Consider the following 23711-nt stretch of genomic DNA (forward strand, 5'->3'; position numbering starts at 1 on the left):
CTGCATGGTCAGGATTGACTAAGTTTAGAATAAACTGAATTGAGTAAATGAATTTTAAAAGTAAGCTGGTGCAACATTTGAATTTGGCCTTTCTCTCTCTTTAAAAGGACAAGTTTTCTTAAAATGTTGAACTATCTCTGGTAACAGGTTTTAAGTTCTTTACCTTCTAAGTGATCTGTTCTGTATTTGTGTTTGAAATGTTTTATTGTCACTTTGGCTAAGTAACTATTGTCTCAAAACTATGATCTTATTTGACCAAGTGTTTTAAATCTTTTTGACAAACTTCCCAAATACCAAATTTTAATTAAAGTTCTTTTGATTTCCAGCTAACTTTGGGATACTTTAGAGGGCCCCTGAGGTATCTCAAAGAGAAGCATTTAACTAGGATTATTTTGTATGTTAAATTAAATGTAATCAGAGGTTTAATCAAGCCTTTTAAGTCTTTTGTCATTTATAGATATTTTTGTACTCTGACACTGTTACAAAATGTGCTTCATCATCAAGAAGATTCATAGGAAGGCTAAGGAAACAGTTACAACAGTTCCACATCAAGATGACGGCCCATACGGACTTAAAACAAGCTGTCCTGCCCTTGTGGCCCCTAGATCAGGCATCCAGAGATTTTTTTACTCCCTGACAGGCTTCCCCTAAGAATATGGGAGTAAAATCTCTGAGGGGGGAATGAAACAGGAGGGAAGGAGAAATGGCACAACCTTTAAAAGAATGACACGGCCATAGGACATGAAACTGGTTAGAACTCACTAGATCCAAGATGGCAGAAGATTCGACTTCCAGTGGACCTTGAGACTCATTATACACTCATTGTAATATATGAGCATGCTAAATGACACACCTACCAGCACCATGACAGTTCTGAGGCTAAGCATAAAAGGTCAAAAAGTGGGTGATGGCCCACTTCCTGGAAATCTCCACCCCTCCCCCCAAAAAACTTGAATAATCCTCCTACTCATTAGCCTATGAAACTACCCAGCCCATAAAAATTAACCATGCCATATTTCACGGCACTCTCTCACCTTCTGAGATGGTCCACATGTCTGAGTGTACGTCTATCTAAATAAATCCACTTCTTACCTATCACTTTGTCTCCAAATTCTTTCTCGACAAAGCAAGAACCTCAAATTCACTGGGAACATTATTAAGTGAAGTTCCTCAGACACATTTTAGGACTGGGGCACTATTTCCAAGAAGTTCATGTTATTTATTCTTTGCAAAATGTATTCCATTACTCCATTTGTATCTTCCCTGGGAAAATGCAGAGAGCTAATGGAGTAAGAAAGGACAAATCTTTAGTCGGAAGAAGCAATCCAGGGTTGCTGGCTGAAGCTGGGGGCTGCCAGGGGCAGTGCCAGGCAGGAGCAGGTGCCTCGTGTGGCAAGGCAAATGAGGTCTTTCAAGTGGGAAAACAGACCAAGGAGGGACCTGAGGAAACAGTAAAGATGCACTCGGCCTCCCAGGCCTTCAGCTGGAACTCTCCAAGGAATTTCTCAAAGCAGTAGACCCAGGCATGCATAACAAAGACAATCAGAGGAAGAGGTACTTTTTATCCACTAATACAAGAACTCGGTTTAATAGCTCTGGTAGGGAGTGGAGAACAGGCTCCTTTGGCTGGAGAGTACTTTGTTGCACTTCAGGGAAAGGATGTGCTTCTCTCAACTGCAGGGAAAACTGTATGAAAGCTGGGTCTTAGGAGTGTTTAAAGATTCTTAAGCAATAATAGTGGAATGAGACAAGTCAAAGACACAATTCACTGAGGTTGAGTTCAGACTGTCTGGAATTTGTAACCATATGCTTTATTTGATGTCAACATCAAAGGAATATTTTAAAAAGCAAATTCAAATCCATAAGTTAGTAACAGTTCAAGTTAACTGCATTAAAAAAAAAAGTATTGGGCTTCCCTGGTGGCGCAGTGGTTGAGTCCGCCTGCCGATGCAGGGGACATGGGTTCGTGCCCCGGTCCGGGAAGATCCCACATGCCGCGGAGCGGGTGGGCCCGTAAGCCATGGCCGCTGAGTCTGCGCATCCAGAGCCTGTGCTCTGCAACGGGAGAGGCCACAACAGTGAGAGGCCCGCGTACCGCAAAAAAAAAAAAGTATTTACATCTCTCCATACTTGTATACCCTATAACTGTACATAAACTTTTGCATTTCAAAGCACTTGTCACTTATAAAGTGAAAGTTTTCAAAATGCTAGGTAAACATTTGCTAATTATGACTTTTTAAAAACAATACTCCTTTGGAAGATTCCTCTTCCTTGTGCTTATAGCTGATCTGCAAACATTTCTCAAAGTTTCTGGAAACTTCTTAGGAAAAAAATATCTGGAAACTGGTCTGGAAGAAAATCATAGTAGACAAGGGCTAAGTGCAGACATAAGCAGCTCCATTTTGTAAACAAAGTTCCGGCCTTCCATTTTATTCCACTGAACTTCTTTGAACGGTCCACGAAGATGATTCCATTTGCTATCTTGTAAAACATCACTTTTTGGAAGGTCTTTACACTGGTTACGGGGAAACTGAACCATAATCTTGCTGCCACTTTCAGGGCCATTACGAACTGTGGAACAAAACCAGAAATTCAATATACTCATTTTCCAAGCTAGAGACAACAAAGATCACACAACTTCATTTTCCATGAGTATAAAAACCTTGTTTGTCTATCAACTTGAAAGTGCTCATTTAAAAGTGCATTTCAGGTTCAATATGTTAAAATAAAATTTACTAATTTATAGATACTAGGCTGGTATAAATATCCATGAATTACCATTTGTACTATAAAAATGTGGCAATATGAATGTTGGTTTAGGAAAGTCAAATGTCCTATACATTTTCAGAACATCATTATTTTTTTCTAAAATACTTGACAACCCAATCATTCAATAACTTGGTTAATATATACCTACTATGTGATAAACTCAAATGTTCAAAATCAGAACTGGAAAGAATGGAGGAAAGATTATTCCAAGTATGAACTTTAGGTTTTAACGAGGCTTTATAACCCAGGAAAGAAGAAAATAAATTATTGATAAGGGCCTAGCAATGATCAAGCCTGCAGATTCACAAGCTCTGATCCTGTGGGGAAGAATTTCTAATTATCCACTCTTTCAAATATTTAGAGCAGGTATTAGAAAAGATCACACTAAAACCATGTATGATTTTCAACTAGACAGTATGTATACATGCCTATCAAAGTGCCCCACGCATAGTAGGTGCTTCATAAAACACCTCTCTGTTCCATCCCTTGACCATCTTTAGGACCAAATATTATTCTTGCATATTTGCAACAGTATAGATATTTTACCTATGTATCTATCTATCTATTTTTGGCCATGTGGCTTGTGGGATCTTAGTTCCCTGACCACGGATTGAACCTGGGTCCATGGCAGTGAAACCATGGAGTGAAAGCACTGAGTCCTAACCACTGGACTGCCAGGGAACTCCCCAGCAGTGTATTTTTAAAAAGAATTTATCCATTAAAAGTTTTGAACTGCAGGAGCAACAATGCTGATAGCACTTTTCAGATAATCTCTTAGGAAAATGTGTTGCCAAGCGAGACATTTTTTATAGCTACTAGAAAGAGAATAACCTGTTGCTCTGAATAACGGCTATGATGAGATAAATGCTCAGTATAATTACTGCATGAACTCACCTACTGCAGAGATAAATTACTATTAATACAGTAACTATTAAAGCTAAATGTTAAGGCCAAACTTCCAAAGGTCTCTTCACATTCAGAGAAGCAGGAAGTACCTGAAATAGCATAGTCACCATTCGGGGAGGCCACTGTTATGGCAGAGGCATTGCCAATGCTCTCTATGGGCCCAAGGCCCACGTGATTACTGAAGCTCAGGACCTGCCAGCCCATAACCTTGGCTAGCTGCTGAACTGCATGCACCTGATGCTGTGACATCTGTGAATGAAAAAGGAAACTTCATTGACAATCAGCATGGGTATTTACTTTGCAGTGACTTGACATCGTGACTGTAAAATAAGCTTCTGTAGGGGTTTTCAGTGCCTAGCACAGGAACCCTGTCTTATGTTTGAGGAATCCTCCTGTGTGACCACTGAGGGAAGCGAACAGCACCCCACCTTCTACTGCAGAAGTTAAAACAGCCTGATACTCGCTTTACTGTCCACTGGCAGCTGGAAGACAGGCATACAACCTGAACTTGGCCAACTGGAACCTCCCACCTGGATCACTGATTACGAAGCAACATTTAAGTAGTAGCAGGGTGTGCAGCTGAGTACCTTCCATTAACCCCCTCAAGTCCACTCTCCACCCTGCTCTGTCCTGGGAGGCCGATCCATATGGCTACACTACCAGCTTTTATAACTAGGTCCTTGGTAAACAGACACTCCTGAAATTATCCTGAATGTGCCACTTATTTCCGGTTCAGACCCCAACAGGTACATGGGGCAATTCAGAGTGCATTCTGTCCCAGCGATGAAGGCAGTAGTGCTGGGATGGCATCAGTAGTGGCATTGCCCTGGCTGTGGTTCTATCTAGCTTCCTTTGATCCTGATCCATTTGCAAGTCTTATTCTCTAGACTTCTCATCAATTCTGGAAGCTATTCAGTAGGCTTTCATATGTTCTGCGTGTATGCGTAAGCCGACCAAAGCCATTTTAGGTGCAATCAACCAAGAGCTGCCATACCTCATGAATGCATTTTATTTCCTTGGTACCACGTAAGCAATAAGTATAAAAGATTGTTGCTTCTAGGATGGAGTGTCAGTATTTTCAAAAAATTTTATGTGAAACATAAATATGTGTTTTATGTGAAAGATTCATTAGCATTTCAAAACCTACCCTTTCTCCCATAACTCATATTTTAATGGGTCATCACAACTCCATGAAGAAGGTAGGAAAAATACTGTTCTTACTTTACAGATGAAGAAAGTAAGGTCCAGAAAATTGTCCAGTGTCACAAAGAAGGTTTGTGACAGCACTCTCCATACTGTCCCTTAATAAGAGGAACTCTTGCTTAGGGCTCAAGAGGAAAGCATTCCATTTATCATTATGGAGAATGGACACTACAGCTTCGTATCTGATCTCCCTTTCTCTGGTTTTCTTGGGTTAGTAATTCTAAACTTCCACGTGGTCCTGGAGGGGTGGTATATCTTGGCTAAAATGAGAAATGAAAAAAGTCCGATAGTCTCAGAACTGGTCCTGCATCTTAAATACAAACTAAGAGTAGAAACAAATCTAGGATAGTCTGTCAACACTTTCAATTAGCCCGTAGGTTGTAAAATGTGCACTAGACATTAGGTGGCAGGAAGAAATGGCTTTTTAAAAATAACTGTACTTCTTCCCCACTTTGTTCGTTCACTAGTTATGAGTGGAAGGAGCTCGAGACCTGTAGCTGCAACTGTTACCTGAGACAGAAGGAAGTCCTGCAGCTCCTGCTCCTGATGAGACAGAGTGATGACTCTTCCATCTCTGTGTACGACTCGGATCTGCTCAACTCCAATATTCAACTGCAGCTGAATGGACCTTTAGAGACACATATACTAAACATCAGAAATGTTGCAAATTACCTTATACAATGTCAAAAACCTTAACGTCAAAGAAAAAGAATATAACAGACAGTTTTGGTAACCTACACCAACACCCACGGGGGAGAGTTTTCTTAGGTTCAATGGAAACCATCAGACTCTCTAAACTACTGTAGGCCACTAAGCAGCAGTCTACTCAGAAGGATACGGCGGGGGAAGCACGGCTTGCCAGCAGGCCAACAGCCCTTGCTCCTCTTCTATGGCAGGCCTTTCAGCTGTCAACACTGCAGCAATACACCACTGCTGCAATGAAATGAGATCCACGTTGGGAATACGTGGGACCTGCCTTGACGCAACAACCTGGTTCCTCACAGGAGCCACACACCCTTAACAGCTCCACAGGCATGGTTTCCAGGGTGCCCACCAGAGACACTGCCCACTGTTAGAAGTCACGCCATCCTGGGAAATCCAAAGCCGTCCCCATCAGGGATTTATAATTTCTCCAAGTCCAGAACCATTTTACCAATTTGGGATCATTTCTGCCATAAGCAGTGTTGCCTAGTAACACACATGGCATCTTTCCCTATCAAGTTACTAGGAGACTAGAGCGAGAGTTAACCAAAGGTCAAATTCTCATACAGAAAGGAAAATAGGGTTTGTTAACGTCACTCTCCTGAAGTAATCAGCAAACAAGTCAAAATACGTACGCTCTATAAACTAAGCTAAGGTCAAACAAAGAAACTCGTAAAATAGCCAATGAATATATACGCAGATCACAAAACTCTTCCAAGCTAATTTATAAATTTTTAGCATATGACATGTACATGAAACACAAAACTCTCCAAATCAAATAATCTAGATGAACAAATGTGGGAAAAAATAGCATTATTTCTTTCCACATTTGACAGTACCTCTTTTTTCCTAACTTTGTTTTATAGCAAATATTTAAGAATAAAGCATTTTGGCAACTACCTATATAAAATTGTAATCTTGATGAAGTTTACGTATTTCTTTCCAAGAAAAAACACAAAAATTCAGAAGGCTTAAAGGAAAAGACTTATAAATCTAACGAAATTTAAAAATTCTCCTTTTCTAAACAAAAAGAGGAAGAGGGATTTGTAACCACTTTGAAAAGCAAATTGGTAACATTAATCAAAATTTTAAATGTCCCTATCTTTTGACACAGCAGTTACACTTGGAGGAGTTTATCCTACAGATATGCTTACATATGTACAAATTATTTTGCTGGCGTCCAACTAAAATGGTCAACAATAGAAAGTTGGGGAGCTTTAAGAAAGACAATTACTTTCAATTTTAAATAGCGTAAGATGACCGCACCCGCTACAGAAGATGGGGAAAAGGGCATTCTACACTTCCTTCTACTTCCTCTCCTGTCCTGCTTCTATCAAGGCTACATTATCACAAACCTTTCTTCACAGAAGTTTAGAACGTTTACACTGGATTCTATAACCATAATCCCATAGTTGTTTGGTCTTAGTTCTAGATGTAAATAATTCAATGCTGATCAATTTTTTCTTTTCCTCTCCTTTGTGCTCACTAAGTTTTTATTATGGAAAATTTTAAACACACACAAAAGTATAGTATAATGAAAGCCGATGACCCCGTCACCTAGCCTGAACAGTTAAAAATGTACACTAACTTTGTTTCATATATTCAACACTTCCTCTCCCACCACACCCCCAAGGCACCCCAATTATTTCATTATTTCTTTAGGTAGAGGGGGAAGAAAGCCATGACCCACTCCACCAACCTTTTCCAAGAAGTTTCAAGACTGATTTCCTTTGCATTGTATACTCTTTTCCCTTCTCTATTTGATCTCTAAATCATGTTCGTCTACTTTCATTTTTATAAAAAAAGAGAAAACATCCCTATTAAAATATAGTGTTATTATACTACACATTATTATAGTATATATTATTATATTCCCCGACTCCTGAGGGTGGTGATTTCGTTTCCAGTTGTGTTTTGCTCACTGAGAGACCGCTGTGGCTAGTTACGTCTGCCGGAAATAAAGCAACTAAAGCTTGAAAAACAAAACATACAGACCCTGATAAACATACTCACTCTCTCAGACTGACCTGGAGGAGGGGACTCAGCTCCATCTTTCTAGTTGTTAATTTTCAAAGAGGCTGAAATGGAAGCCCAAAATGTCTTTCATGGCCACCAGCTAATTATATTAACGTGTTCCTCCCCACTGTCCACAGTTTTACTGATATAATTGACAATGTCATTGTATTCGTTTAAGGTGTACAACATACTGGTTTGATATTTGTATATATGGCAAAATGATCACCACCATAAGTTTTTTTAGCATCCATCACCTCACATAGTTACCCATTTTCTTTTTCTTGTGATTATAACCTTTAAGATTACTCTTTTATCAACTTTCAAATATACAATAGAGTATTATTAACTATAGGTTCCATGCTGTACATTACTTCCCCAGAACTTAATTTATCTTATAACTGGAATTTTGTACCTTTTGACCACCTTCACCAACTCCCCACCACTGCAACCACCAATCTACTATCTGTATATTAACTTGTGATTTATGAATATAAATCAAGTAGACTGCTCCTCCAGGAATGCTGGGGACAAAAGTCATTAAGGGCATAATCATGAACTGGATTAAGACACAGGGGGTTGTTTTAGGCACACTATGGAAAGGACAGGCTCTAATATAAACGGCCCTCCTCACCTCAAATACCCCAGACTAGCCACAGCCTCTAGGCAAGAACTGAAGCGGATCGGAGTCTGAGGAAGCGTGGCAGCTTTCCACTCAAAGCTGGGGTTCCTTCTTTACCACAGCTCAAATATGTGACATTTACCTAATAGAGACTATTTTAGACATTCTTACATCTTTTTTTTTTGTTTATTTGTTTTTTTTCTGCGTATTTTGGCCGCACCACGCGGCATGTGAGATCTTAGTTCCCCAACCAGGGATAGAATCAACGCCCCCTGCAATGGAAGCGTGGACTCTTAACCACTGGACTGCTAGGGAAGTCCTTACCTTTCATTCTTAAAAACACTCTACAGCTGACATAATTTACTGGAATGTTATGCCACCCTGGCAAATAAAAACCGAAATCTTGATATAATCACTCAGCAAACATCAATACATAAAAAGCAACTTAACATATTAAACGACTTCTTTTTGATACTTACTTGCATATTTGTTCATAGCCTTGTGATGTGATTAAGACTTTCACACTAGATTCATAAACATCATTAATATTTGACCAGTGAGCCTGTATCTGAGGATCTTCAATGCGACTTGCTAAGCTGTCAATGGTTGCAGCAGTTCTTTTAAAGAAAATAAGTTAAAATTTTTATAAAGTTACCATATAAAATAATAAGATGACAAATCATTTATCAGTTTTACGATTAGTTGAAAAACAGATGACTACTTTTTGAAAATACCATCATTTGAAAAGCAAAGATTTGAAAGGAAGGTCAGATGTAGCTCTGATGTGCTGGTTCTGTTTCACATCATGGAACATTCTCACGCCACACTGATTTCCTTTTAACTCCATCTGTTTTCTGCCACTCAGAAAATCTTACCAGAACACAAGTGAGAAGTATTCTTCCAGGGTACTAACCTCAGCTCTGTAAAGAATATAAATTACTCACTATACTCCAGGAAAGATAAATATGGTAAGCATAAATGAAAAATAAGACCCTTCAAGTGATAAAAGATAAATACGGTAAGTATAAATGAAAAATAAGATCCATACAGTGATAATTATGTACCAACTGCTATAATAAGTGCTTTCATGAATTATTTTAACCTTACTAACAATAGTAGACACTACTATTATTACCTCCATTTTTCAGAAGGAACAAAAGCAGTTTAGCAATGTTTAGTAACTTGCCCAAAGTTTGTAACTGTTTGGGGCACAAAACCTGGAAGTCTAACTCCAGAGCCAATAATCTTTCCTTTATATTTTATACACACTAATGAAAAGCCACTGCCTAGAATGAAAGCATCAAATATGTGAGTTAACCAAATTACTGAGATCCTCAGTTTCTAAAATTTGATTCTAGCACTTCACTGGAAAGAGAAGGAAAAGCCAGAAGGAAATGGAAGAAATGAGAATAGCCACTGAGGACAAGGGGTTTTTACACCAACAGGCTTGGGCTTTGCTCTTTTATCCTGCTTCTGCTCTAGTACTGGTTTCTTTCAATCCATTTTTAACTTTACCTTCTTTTTCTGTGATTTGTTTCCCTGGCAGTGCTTCAAAAATTTTTACAGCAGATAAATATGTATGTGAGAGTTTTGATCTCAGTATTATATCTATCAACAAACTGGGAATAAAAAAGTATCTAGCAATTGAGAATTGTTAAAAGAAATCATGGATTAGTCACACAATGGGCTATTACATAGCTATTAAAATATCTCTGAAGGCAGGGTATAAAACTTTATGATACCAGATTTATTAAAAAAAGATACACATGCCCTGACACAAATACTGTTGACCCATGAGCAATGGGTTTGAAATGCAACTGTCCACTTGTAAGAGAATTTTTTTCACTAAATAATTACTACAATACTGCACAATCTTTGGTTGGTTGAATTCACGAATGCAAAACCTGGGAAAAGGAGGAACTGCCTATTTGGTGGCCGACTGTAAGTTCAACTGTATAGAGAGGGTGGCACCCCTAACCCCCGTGTTGCTCAAGGCTCAAATGTATGTAAAAATATATGAACATGTTAATTGTATGGAATTATACAGATGGGTTGATACATTTGGAACATTATTTCTATATATAAGGGGAGAAAAGGGAATATTTTTAAAACTTTGCTGCTTCCAAGATTACAACTACTATTCAGAAATTTATAAGCGTTCTAAAGATAACTTTTTCCATGCCCTTCATTTATTTCAGGGAATATTTAACTTTATGGTTAATCAGAAATTTGCAAGATTAACAATATACTCAAAATAATAGCTTTTATAATGGAAAGTAACAACAATAATCTAACATATAACATTCTTACTGCTTATAAGGAACTTCTATATATACTATTCAATTTGATCCTAAGACCAGACTCCTATACCCCCAGTTGCCAGAGAAATAGAGGGCCACAGATATTAACTAACTTGCCCAAAGTTACTTAGCAAGTCATTGAGCCCTGGCTTAAATGCATCTTTTACCTTAAACTCCTTACTCCTTTCACTGTATCATGCTGTTGTCTCTAACATGTCTTCCTAATTCATTTTACTAAGTTTCCATTCTGAGACCAAAGACTAATATGCTAATAAAACCATGACTGTATTAACAGGAAAAAAACAAAAATCAAAAATAAAATGTCATTCACAAAAACAGTGTGCCCACGCCTGTTGAGTACCACCAAGGCGCAATCATGAATGAAGTAAAAACAGACCTCTTCACTAAGCGCCAATAATAAAATAGAAGAGCACCCTTTAGCATTTGGAAGTGAGACATTCATTTAGGTCCAATCATGCAAGTTTTTTTGGTAAATGATGTGTATGGAAGAAAGAAAATGAGCTTTGGGGTTACATAAACGTGGGCATAAATCCTGATTTTGCTAACCTTTTAGCTGTGTAACCTTCAGCATGTTGCACAACTTCTCTAAACCCCAATCTTCTCATCAGTAGAAATGGGTTAACATGATTTGCCCCAGAGCTAAGGATTAAATAAGCCAACATATAGGAAAGTGCCTTCCAAAGTCCTAAAATGTGTGACAACCAAAAAATAGGGAAAGCTTCAAAAAAGGTTTAAATCAGTTCAGGAAGAGCATCCCATGGACGGGTTACTGAAGAAAGTTTGGTGTCCCACGGCAGGTTCCTAGTCAGTTGTCTTTGGAAACATTAGTGCCAGTGTTAGAAACAATATATTAAGTTACATGGGCGATGGCGCTAACTAAGTCTTCCCCAAACTTGACAGGACCATCTAAGACCATAAACTCTTCTACCATAGCCACTTCCATCTCCCCGGAAAAAAAATTAAAGCATGCCAAAAATAATGTAACTAATAAAGATGACTAACAAAGGAAAAAGGACTGCAATTTCAAAGAAAAATAGTAACTCTGTCCTTACCTACTCCTCAGAAATATATGCTTTGCTTGTTTAATTATTTTTTCCAGGAGCCCTTCACTTGACTGTATTGAATTAATTTCATTTTTATCAAAAGCTTGAGGACCCGAAAGTCTCATTCTCTTGTGGCCGAAAGGTGCACTTGCTGGATGCGGCATCATGATGGAACTCAAGGTCTGTTTATGAAACTGTAACAAGAACAGCCGTTTTAAACAGCCAATACCCACATAGTAACTACACAATGTTCGATCAAAACATGGCTCACATTTTGGAAACATGAAAGCAATGGATCAGAACCACATATAAAGGCGGTCTTGGCACACAGATAAATGTTAACATCTACTAGGCCACATTTAATGTGAGTTTGTAAAGAGAAGGGTCCCTCTCAAGCTGCTGTTTTTATTTTAAAAGTTTTAAAGTAGAAAAACAAATATTCTTTAATAAGTCCCATTGACAGAAAACATGAAATCAATAGATAATTATTCCACCACACCCTAGATTAGAGGTTCCCAAACCTGGCTACAACAGAACCATCTGAGGAACATAAAAAAATACTGATTCTTGTACCACCACAAATGACTGAACCAGATTTTGGGGTGAGGCAGAGAAGGCTGGAATATGTACTTCTATTAAAAGACTTTCAGGGCTTCCCTGGTGGCGCAGTGGTTGAGAGTCTGCCTGCCGATGCAGGGGACACGGGTTCGTGCCCCGGTCCGGGAAGATCCCACATGCCGCAGAGCAGCTGGCCCCGTGAGCCATGGCCGCTGAGCCTGCGCGTCCGGAGGCTGTGCTCCGCAACGGGAGAGGCCACAACAGTGAGAGGCCCGCGTAACGCAAAAAAAAAAAAAAAAAAAAAAAGACTTTCAGGGGAGTCTTCTGAAATTATCCTAAACTGTGAACCAGCACTCTGGAAACATAGTTCTAGATGATGTGTAAGTAGAATACATCCTGAAATAACTCAAGTAATCCTTTTCACGGGCTCTGGCAAGATATTTTCCCTGATTACCCAATCAGAATACCCTCTAGCATGCATTTCTTACACCTCTCTATAAAACTTGTGGTGTATTTCTGCCACTAGAAGCTATGCTTGGAGATAGAGACTGTATTCTGATTAACTCTGTATTCCCTGAGCCCATAGCAAGGATCTTTCACAGCACAGCTAGTGAACGCCATCGCTATATGAATAATGAGGACTCAGCAGAGGGGAGTGTGTGTACATTCACTGCTGTGGATACTCTTACCACAATGCAAGGAAAAACATTTACTTCATTACCTCTCTAATCAGTAGATGCAAATTATGCTCTAGGACATAAAGATGGTCCTCTGGACTTTGCTTCTCAGTAGCAGATTTTTGGGATTTCTTATCATTTGAAGAATGGCACAAAGAAATAGATAACTGCAAGCCTATTTATAAAAATAAGTAGGACAGATATAAATAACCTATAATATGGAAAGGCACAAACTGTTTTCATAAAGTATAATCACAGCCCATTCCCAAAAGATACATTCTGAACTTTAAGAGGGGGCTTTCGTGATCAACATTTTTACACCAAATGACTACTCAAGAATATAATAAACTACCATATATTTTAACAATTCAAATTCTGTTCACCTACAGTGTGGCTGCTGACTTTGAGCTGTGGCTAAAGACAGGTGAACAGAAACTATATGTTGATTTATTTCTTCTAGATGTTAAATTAAAAACGAAACAAAACACAGAGTTAACATCTGGTCTTACTGACTAGAAGACATATCGTTCCCTGTTCCCATGAGAATCAGGATGAAATTTTTCACTCCTAATACCTATTCCCTTGACAAGATCTAAGAAGATGCTCAGAATTTATGTAAAAAACAAGTGCAGCTAATTACAAATTGATCTCTAGGTGTCTAACTGCTTTTGAATAATATTTTAAATTCAATCTCCACAAATTTAGGAATATTATGGATATTTAATTATGCATTTTCTAAACAGAAACACTAATTGGAAAACATACATGCACCCCAATGTTCACAGCAGCATTATTTACCATTGCCAAGATATGGAAGCAAAGTAAGTGTCCATCAACAGATGAATGGATAAAGAAAATGTGGTGTATATACAATGGAATACTACTTAGCCATAAAAAAAGAATGAAATTTTGTCCTCTGCAACATGGGTGGAGTTTGAGAGTATTATGTTAAGTGAAATTAGTCACAGAAAGACAAACACTGTATATCACTTATATATGGAATCTAAAAAATAAAACAAACTAGTGAATATAACAAAAAATAAATAGACACACAGATAGAGAGAACCTAGTGGTTACTAGTGGGGAGAAGGAGGCAGGAGGGGCAACGTAGGGACAGGGGATTAAGAGGTACAAACCACTATATATAAAATAAGTAAGTTACAAGGGTATATTGTACAACACAGGGAATATAGCCAATATTTTATAACAACTATCAATGGAATATAACCTTTAAAAATTGTGAATCACTATGTTGTACACCTGAAACTTATATAATATTATACATTAACTACACCTCAATAAAAAAATAAAAAATAGGGACGTCCCTGGTGGCAAAGACTCCATGGTCCCAATGCCAGGGGCCTGGGTTCGATCCCTGGTCAGGGAACTAGATCCCACATGCATTCCGCAACTAAGAGTTCGCATGCCACAGATAAGCCACAACTGAGTAGCCCGCCTGCTGCAACTAAGACCCAGCGCAAACAACCAAATAAAAAGATAAATATTTTTAAAAATAAATAATTAAAATAAAAAAAATTTTTAAAAACTAAGCATTTTCTAATTGACATCTCATTCAGACAATAAGACAGGATCCCTGAGAAATCTTCCACAAATGGTGCTGGCATAGACACCTCAAAGCAATTGTTTCTGAATAACAGCCTTGCTAGGACAAACTTTAACATATATTGTTTAAAGCCCAGGAGTGACACTACTGAGGACCCAGAACAGAGTCAGCAGTGCAGACTGTGTTGCATACTTCATTGGCTGTTATTATGGACCTCACACTACCTCTTTGCTCTAACTGTTCCTTCAGCACACCCAAATAGCTACCCACTTTGTCCTGTTCCCCAAACCACAAAGTCCTAATTATAAATCTCAAAAGGGTAGGCTGCACTTACTTGGAAAGGGCTGAGAGATTATCTGGTTTTTCACCACAATGTGAGGGATCTGTGATTTAATTTGAACAGCTTCCCGAGAAAGCTGTGCAAAAATTTCTTTACATAAGAGAACATTTTGTGCTGCTTCTAATTTCGTCTGCCAATGTGGGGAACCTGAAAGACAGGGGACATACGTATATATTAATTAACTAATTATATTAGGTATTAACTAGCTTAAATGATGATTTGGATACATATGACAAAAGTTTAGAAAACAGTACATTATGGTATATAAAATATTTTACTTCTTTTACACAGAGAAAACTGGTAAATAAGTTCAATCTTTAAAAAAAGATCACACAGCTATTCACTAATGGTTAATTAACAAATTATAAATACTTACATTTCCAATTGCTCTTATTCCTAAGTACCTATTTTTCCTATCTATGGTTTATCTTCAGTTCATTTGTAAATATAAGCTTAGATAAGACCAGAAGTTAGAGGATAGAACGTAACTATACCTGGTTTGGATTTAGGCAAAGGTCGTTTGAAGAGGTTAACTGTGCCAAGATCACCTATGTCTGGAGCCTGTTTTTGAATTGAAACCTATGTGACGATAATAACATGAAAAAATGTTAGCAAATTAGCTTCTGGGCTATTAATAAAAAATTACTTGAAAAATACTTTGACAAATACCTTGATATATGCAGAGCCCTCTAAATCACTAGGAATCTGGACATCAAGGGGACAGTAATCTTCAGGTATTTTCTTGTCCAGATCAATATCTGTATTCTTTATTACTTCAAATGTACCATGATGGGGAAACAGAGATCCTAAAGGCGTATTAAAAATAGTAAAATGAAAACCAGTTAACATGTTAATTTAACACAAATTATTAAGTGTATAATAATATTTCACATACACATCACTGAAGCATAAATTAAGTTCCTATGAAAAACGTGTGTTTTGGGGGAAGGGAGAGGCGTGGTAAACAAAAGGAAGTAAGGAAGCCAGAGAAAAGAGTTATTTACCTTAAAAAAATAACATGCCTTAGTCTAATGGTATCATAATAATATGAACTCTACAGGCCATCCAAACAGTTTTATTCAAATGGAGTTTTGACAAAATGAATATAATTCTAGAAAATACTTCCATAAATTTAAACTTTGGAGATTAAAAACTTCTGGAGCTCAGTCTCTGTAATACGGTTGCAATTAAAGGGTTCTGAATTCAGTAAGAGAAGGACAAAAGGAAAGTGTGTATACCACCGTTTTTTCAACCAATTCCTAGACTTTCATGTGATGTCTTTTTATGTAGTGCATAAGTTTGGGATAGTTGTTTTGGGCTGCTGAATTACCAGAGGAGTGGGTAGATAAATGTAACTGCTGTTTTATAACAAGGGAAGATGTTCAAGATTTCCTTGCAATTAAAACCAGAATGTAATCAAATCCTTTTATAACACAGGTGACTATCCCATAGAGAGAAATTAGGTAAAGTTCTTGCACATAATTACTTGTTGGGAAGAGCTTACAGTGTTCAAAGCCAGAAAGCACTGCTTCTACAAACTACCTATTAAAATGTAAAAATGTCTTTGTCATCTTGAATTCATCTTTGTGATAGAACTTTACCTTCAGAATTCAAAATTTCCCAATTCACGTCAACGTTAAGGCATGTAGGTCCTCCAGTACTTAACTACCTCAATTTACCTTCCTTTAATTTTGGGATAATGATGGCTTGCTCGGACAAATGAATCCTTTTAAAATATCACTCTACTATTGTTACCCCAGTGATCACAGCCAGGGCTCCTTGCTTTTTTATCCCTTGACATTCAAAATTTTTACCCCACTGAGCTGTGACTCATAAACTTTTACTGTATCCTCTGAATATACTTCAACAGCTTAAAGACAGTACCATAATTACCTCGAAAAACCTGCTATTATATATCCTAGCTCAACAACAAAGAATTTATACCACAGCTCAATAACAAAAAAACAAACAACCCAATCCAAAAATGGGCAGAAGATCTAAATAGACATTTCTCCAAAGAAGATATACAGACTGCCAACAAACACATGAAAGAATGCTCAACATCATTAGTCATTAGAGAAATGCAAATCAAAACTACAATGAGATATCATCTCACACCAGTCAGAATGGCCATCATCAGAAAATCTAGAAACAATAAATGCTGGAGAGGGTGTGGAGAAAAGGGAACATTCTTGCACTGCTGGTGGGAATGTGAATTGGTTCAGCCACTATGGAGAACAGTATGGAGGTTCCTTAAAAAACTACAAATAGAACTACCATATGACCCAGCAATCCCACTACTGGGCATATACCCTGAGAAAACCAAAATTCAAAAAGAGTCATGTACCAAAATGTTCATTGCAGCTCTATTTACAATAGCCAGGATATGGAAACAACCTAAGTGCCCATCATCGGATGAATGGATAAAGAAGATGTGGCACATATATACAATGGACTATTACTCAGCCATGAAAAGAAACTAAATTGAGCTATTTGTAATGAGGTGGATAGACCTAGAGTCTGTCATACAGAGTGAAGTAAGTCAGAAAGAGAAAGACAAATACCGTATGCTAACACATATATATGGAATTTAAGAAAAAAAAAATGTCATGAAGAAACTAGGGGTAAGACAGGAATAAAGACACAGACCTACTGGAGAACGGACTTGAGGATATGGGGAGGGGGAAGGGTGAGCTGTGACAGGGCGAGAGAGAGGCATGGACATATATACACTAACAAACGTAAGGTAGATAGCTAGTGGGAAGCAGCCGCATGGCACAAGGCACAAGGATATCGGCTCAGTGCTTTGTGACCACCTGGAGGGGTGGGATGGGGAGGGTGGGAGGGAGGGAGACACGGGACGGAAGAGATATGGGAACACGTGTATATGTATAACTGATTCACTTTGTTGTAGAGCAGAGACTAACACACCATTGTAAAGCAATTATACCCCAATAAAGATGTTAAAAAAAAACAAAGAATTTATACCAAAAGATGTGAATTCAAGATATTAAACTCTGATATACTTCAACAAAGTATATTTCTTAAGTTAGTGCTGCAACCTTGGCTGAATGGAAAAAGGAAGGCGAAGTGTTTTCACCACTGTTTCTCCTCACCCAGGATATGAAAACAGCTTAGCAGACTTTAGGGAGAAAAACAGAATAAGGAAGAATAGAGCAGTTTCTTTTCTCCATTTATGCCCAGTTTTTGAGGGTTACTGGTAAATCTCTGATTGAGGACTCTAACCCTACCTCCTTATTTCTGCTTAAAATGTCAATTATGGTTCAGGGTGTATAAGCACATAAACCCTATCTCTGAACTTTCAATTAAATGTACCTAAAATGTTGACAAATTGAATATAAACTATTTGTATACATATTTAGATAGGTTGTGATAAGGGTAATTTTAGCTTTTTCAGGCTTGAGCACAGAAATTCAAACTTCAATACGTAACATGTAACTGAGAAATAATATTATTACAGAAGACTATGTGGGAGTTCCCTGGCAGTCCAGTGGTTAGGACTCGGCACTTTCACTGCCAAGGGCCCAGGTTCAGTCCCTGATCCGGTAACTAAGATCCTGCAAGCCATGCGGTGCGGCTCCCCTTCCCACCCAAAAAGGTATCATTACAACCTACCATTTATAGTTTTTGAAAAACTATATTTTAAACAATAATCTATACCTGCACTTCTGTAGCTCAGATCTCCAAGAATTTTATCTCCAATTTTTCTAAGTTTCCAGTGTTGCCTCAGTCTCAAAAGCTCAGAGTTGAAGTCTCTTTGTAGCTTATTTTCTTGGTTTTCAGTGACTGATTTAGTCAGTCTTTCTGCCCCCTTCAGTAGGATTTGTGCTGCTCCTGCAAGGGACTTCTTTTTGGATATCAACTGCAACGTCTGAGGATTCTATCAAAAACAATCCAAAAGTGTAGCTCTGTATTATTTTTTAAATGATTTTTTAAAATGATACACTTTTCTCAACAATAAAATACCTACTCAAGGGAAAATTTAAAAATTAAAGAAAAGCATGGAGAAGGGCGAAAAGCACATATAATAATGTTTGTTTTTTTTTAAATAACCGCAACCTATTTCTTTGGTCAACTCAAATAATGATTTGTGTTCAACCAAATCACCACAGTGGACTATATATCAGAACTTAACACTGCATCAACCTGGCCCAGCCTAGGTTAGGTTCCACTCTCTGTACTGCCATTCCTCTCCTATGTATGCCACTCTCCCCCCCCCACCCACACGTACACCCTTTCGAGGCACTCAGTACACTTCAGATCAAAGTCCATAACTGGAAAACTGATGAGAAATCAAAATCTATGTATTATATATATCCACAATCACTACCAATTCATGTAGACATACTTCCAAAAAGCCAAGTTTAATAGAAGTTTTCTTGGCTGCTGCATGAGAGTCAAAATAATAGTTTCATAAAAATGTCACAACTTTTTGATCATATTACAGAACCGGATTTTGAGTTTTTGGAGAACTCAAGAGAGTTAATCTTTAAATCTTCATCTGGACTTAATTTTGCATTTAAGGAAAAGGAAACAATGGGCACACAGTCTAAAAGATGGTCCTGGGACTTATGAAAACGGCACCATTATTCAATCAAATCCCACAAATACCTGTTTTGGAGGAAGTGCATCCTGAGAGACAGGATCAAGAGTCATAAATTTTTTATCCCTAACAATACTGAGAACATCATAGAGAACACACATCTCTGTCAGGGCACTTCTCAAATTGTTCCTCACTGAATCCCAAGGCCAAAGGGAAGGCTGAAATTTCACCAACCCTAAAAAAGAGAAAGAAAAAAAGAGAAATACACAGGTATTAGTTATAGAAAGCTCATTTAGAGGTTTAAAAGTACTAAAAGAAGAAATAATGAATTCTATTTTAAATTGTTCCCTATTTTATCCCATTCTCTCCACCCCTTCTTGAATCTTGGTTAACATTTAAGTTAGTATTCCTACAATGTCAAAACAAGCATGATATCTAATTTCCTAAGTTAACTCTAAACATTACAACATGATAGGCTTTCAAACAACTTTTAAAATTTATGCAAGCCTTCTTAATAACCTTTTTTTCTTCCAGCTTTCAAAACCGGAACAAGTAATTGCAGAGAGTTTCCAATACACAGAAAAGTACAAAAATAAAAATGACCTATAATGGCAGCATTCAGAAGTAAACACTATTAACACATCTTCCAACCTCTTAATCACTTTTAAAAATTAAATTTCATGAATACAGGCTCATTGTACAGAGTTCAAACAACAGAGTTATAGAGTAAAAAGTGAAAGTTTCCCTTTATTCCCCACCCCTAATTCTCTCCCCTGCTGACAGGCAGTCACCATTAACAGTTGGGGCGTACCTGTCCAAATGTTCTCCTATGCATTTACATACATATACTCCCATTTTTCTATTGCTTGCTTCTCCCCGCCACCCCACCAAGTTAATATGTCCTAGAGACACTTCCAGATCTACTTCATTCTTTTAACACTGTATGATATTCTGGAACATAGATGTACAGTAAGTTTACTCATTTCTGTTTAATGGTCATGGAGATTGGTTGCAACAACGTAGCAGTGGTAAACATCTTGGACACACATCTGTGTATACGTCAACTTTTTCTGTAGGTTAAATCATTAGCCATGATATTAGTGGTTCAAAAGACATACACACTGGCAGTTCCCTGGTGGCCTAATGGTTCGGATTCCGGCTTTCACTACCGTGGTTCGGGTTCAATCCCTGGTGAGGGAACTGAGATCCCACAAGCCGCGAGGTGTGGCCAAAAACAAACAAAAACAAGCAAACAAACAAAAGAGATGAACATTTAAAGATTCTGATACATACTGAACTGCCGAACTGTCACCCAAAAAGGCTCTAAAAATTCACATTCCCAACACGAGATATTAACAATCTTTTAAAATTGCTACTAATCTTATGTATGAAAACAGTATCTTAATGATATTTTCATTTGCTTCTCCCTACTAGTGTGAGATCTTAAGTCTTTCCTCTGCGAGCAAACTGTTTATATCTTTGGCCCATTTTTCCAATGAATTGTCTTTTTCTTTTCAGTTTCAAGGGGCTCTTTGAACATAAGGGGTATCAACCAGTTGTTTGTCATATGTGTTGCATATACTTTTCCCAGTCTGTCATTTATCTTTTTACTTTGTTTATGGCATATTTTTCCATTATTAGTTTAAAATTTTATGTAATTAATATACCTATTATACCTATCTTTTCCTTTATAATGTCTGTGTTTCCTATCTTGCTTAAGAAGAGCTCTCCTAATCCTGAAGTTATATGATTATAACTTCTTTCCAATATTTTGTTTTATTCTCTTCACTTGCATTTCAATCCTTGCGGAAATATTTCTATGTGAGGTCTGAGGTAGTATTTACCTTTTATTCCCAAACGGATCCCTAATTGTCCTAACACGACTGGCTTGAAATGCCATCTTTAAATGCCCATTTACATAGGGTTTCTTCACATAACTAATTCAAGAACTGTTAATGTTTTTCTATTCTTGACAATAAGAATACAAAAACCACACATACTTCTTCTATAATTCTCTCCTAACTAGTTTTATTTTCCTTATAATCCACTTACTATATAGCATCCAGGGTGATCTTTTGTAAGCAAAATCATCTGTCTACTTAAAATCCTTCAAATTTTCAGCTGTCGTTCTAATAAAAACCAAGTGCTTATCCTGGCCTACTGGCTCTACATGATTTGGCCTCTGCCTACCTCTTAGATCTTATCACATACTCCAGCCAATACAAATCTCTTTTCAGTAGGTGTTACTATAATCATCCACCTTGCACAGGGAAACAAAGTAACTAGTCCAAGGTCCCATAGCTAATACGTATCACAGCCGAGATGTGAACTACAGGGCTCTGAACCAGGGTGTGCCACATTACAGACGCTCTATTAAAAACGTAAACACTTCACCAGTGACAGTGTCCCTCAAGCGCTCCCACTCAAGCAAACCTGCAGAAGAATAAGGAGTATTAAGAGTCATGCAGTGCCCTAAATTGTGCAGGTGACGAAGAGCACAATTAATGTTTCGCGTACCTGCGTTCGAAGTACTTCCACGCACAGCATCTCACCTGCCGCAGGAGAGGCAGAGTGACATTACCTGGGCGGGTACCGGGACCCCCAGACCCGCCCAGCAGACTCGAGCAAAAGACACGGGCCTTACCTTCCTCGTCGTCCTGATCCGCGCTGGACCCGGCGCCCGCCCAGTCCTGCGCGTCGCCATCTGCCCCCGCCGCCTCCTCCTCCTCGGAGCCCGAACCCTGGCTGAAGTCGATCCGCTGGGCCAGACGCGCCAGATTCTGGGACATGGACAGCGGCTGCAGGTACGTCTCAGTGCCATCCAGGGCCACCTCCTGGACCTGCTTCTCGCAGGCCGACTCAATGCTGATCCGCACAGCGCGCACCCCAGACATGCTGGCGGCGTTGGCAGGACCCCAGCGCCAACCGAAAACCGAGGGAGGAAGTATGTGCGCCTCTGTGAGGAGCCGGGAACCCGGGAACCCAAGAACCGCACCTTGGAGGAGCTTTTGGGAAACCAAACGCTGCTCTAGAGCCGGAAACAAAGCCGAGAGCCCTGAGACTTCCCCAGAATGCACTGCAGGCCCCTTCGCGCTTCCCCCTTCCCCCCTCGTTGGAGTCTCGCGGAAGGAAACCGGCGGACGCGGGAACTCTGCACTTCCGGACGAGCGCTTCCGGTGAATCCCACTACGTCGTCCGGAGAAGCTTCCTGGTCTGTAAGAGGCGTGGCTGGCGGTGGGAGGGTGGGATTCGGGTGCAGAGAGCTTGGGGAGGCGGGTCTCTGGTGTCTACCTCTGTTTTAAGTGTTGCTTGTTGGAAAGTAATGTTGGATAGAAGGATGAAGACGACCGAAAAGAGGCAGGGAAAAGGAGATGAATGGGCCCCTGGATCCTAGCTACGAGAGGCCCTCTGAGAATGCTGAGATTTGAGGGCTTACACCTGGGGTAGAAACAACATGTCTGAAGAGTTAGAAAATAAGGGCGTAGTTTGAGGAAAACAATTAATTGTGCTTATCACTACTTAAAATTATACTGCATAATTAGTTTGTTATCTAAACTCCCGTTAGTGGTAAACTCCATGACGGAGACTATCTCTGACGTGTAATATTTGCATATTTCTTTCATGCCTGAGTTAAAATAATATTTATAAGATTAAGAAGCACTGATGTGGGCGTGGGTGTGGTGGGATGAATTGGGAGATTGGGATTGACGTATATATATACACTAATATGTATAAGATAGATAACTAATAAGAACCTGCTGTATAAAGAAAATAAAATTCAGAAAAAATATTTTTTAAAAAAAGAAGCACCGTTGAGTCCCTGAGAAAGTATTTCATCAGTAGTAATTCCACAGGGGAAGATGAATTCTTTTATGTTACAAAACTCTACTTAAGGAATTATGTATATCATTTATCATGAGTCTCTCCAAGTTTTGTGATAAGGTATATTTAAGTTTTTCAACTCCTTTTCTAAGGTATTTAGGAAAATACAGTTGTCATGGTGTCAGTCTCTAGCTAAACAATACATGTGGGGTGTTTGTTGGGGGTGTGTGTGAATTTTCGAGGGAGGAAGCTCAACGTTGGCAAGCTCAACAGATCCTGCTGGACAGTCATGTTTGAGAACTACTGTACTTTATGCATAAGTTTGTAAAAGATTTTAATACCTTATTGCAAAATTTGATTAATATTTATCTTGGGCTCTATTTGTGCCAGTCACTGTGCTAAGTGTTTTAAACATATTTCTCCTTTAATCTTTATAAGGGCTCATACTTACGCAGTTTGGCTGGGGCGTCTGCTGTCTCAGCTGGGCTTGACCTGAGGGTCAGCTGATCTAGGCTGGGCTCAGCTGGGTGGTTCTACTTCAAGTTATAGGTCTACAGGCCATTTAGAAGACTGTGCCATGTGTGTCTCATTCTTCTTGTACTAGCAG

The 23711-nt window shown here is 38.6% G+C and overlaps 1 protein-coding gene across 3 annotated transcripts; it reads right to left on the reverse strand.

Annotated features, from left to right (window-relative positions):
- Positions 1-1790: 1790 nt before the first annotated feature.
- On the reverse strand, positions 1791-22483 carry MED17 (mediator complex subunit 17). 3 transcript variants are annotated; one of them, XR_004351091.1, is made up of 12 exons: positions 21927-22483; positions 19351-19517; positions 18400-18619; positions 15388-15524; positions 15213-15297; positions 14713-14865; positions 12859-12989; positions 11589-11773; positions 8695-8832; positions 5389-5506; positions 3765-5138; positions 1791-2571 (listed from the first exon to the last, which is right to left on the reverse strand). XR_004351091.1 is itself a non-coding variant. In XM_032640112.1 (12 exons), the coding sequence occupies exons 1-12, from the start codon at positions 22174-22176 to the stop codon at positions 2360-2362; spliced, it is 1956 nt and encodes a 651-aa protein (XP_032496003.1). In that variant the 5' UTR covers positions 22177-22478; the 3' UTR covers positions 1791-2359. The 3 variants fall into 3 exon arrangements, 2 of the variants coding, with proteins under 2 accessions (XP_032496003.1, XP_032496004.1); XM_032640112.1 differs by having other exon boundaries at positions 3765-3924; positions 21927-22478; XM_032640113.1 differs by lacking the exon at positions 21927-22483 and adding an exon at positions 20401-20466 and having other exon boundaries at positions 3765-3924.
- Between the last annotated feature and the right edge of the window lie 1228 nt (positions 22484-23711).

This window comes from Phocoena sinus, chromosome 8 (assembly GCF_008692025.1).
Source record: "Phocoena sinus isolate mPhoSin1 chromosome 8, mPhoSin1.pri, whole genome shotgun sequence".
In the NCBI taxonomy this organism is placed as follows: domain Eukaryota; kingdom Metazoa; phylum Chordata; class Mammalia; order Artiodactyla; family Phocoenidae; genus Phocoena; species Phocoena sinus.

Excerpts from the sequence above, each read along its gene's own strand:
- MED17 (XM_032640112.1), bottom strand. The coding sequence starts at position 22,176 with ATGTCTGGGGTGCGCGCTGTGCGGATCAGCATTGAGTCGGCCTGCGAG. Across the intron at positions 18,620-19,350 it reads ATGCACTTCCTCCAAAACAG|AATCCTCAGACGTTGCAGTT; the intron begins GTATTTGTGGGA and ends TGTTTTTGATAG. Across the intron at positions 15,525-18,399 it reads TCTGAGCTACAGAAGTGCAG|GATCTCTGTTTCCCCATCAT; the intron begins GTATAGATTATT and ends ATACGCCTTTAG.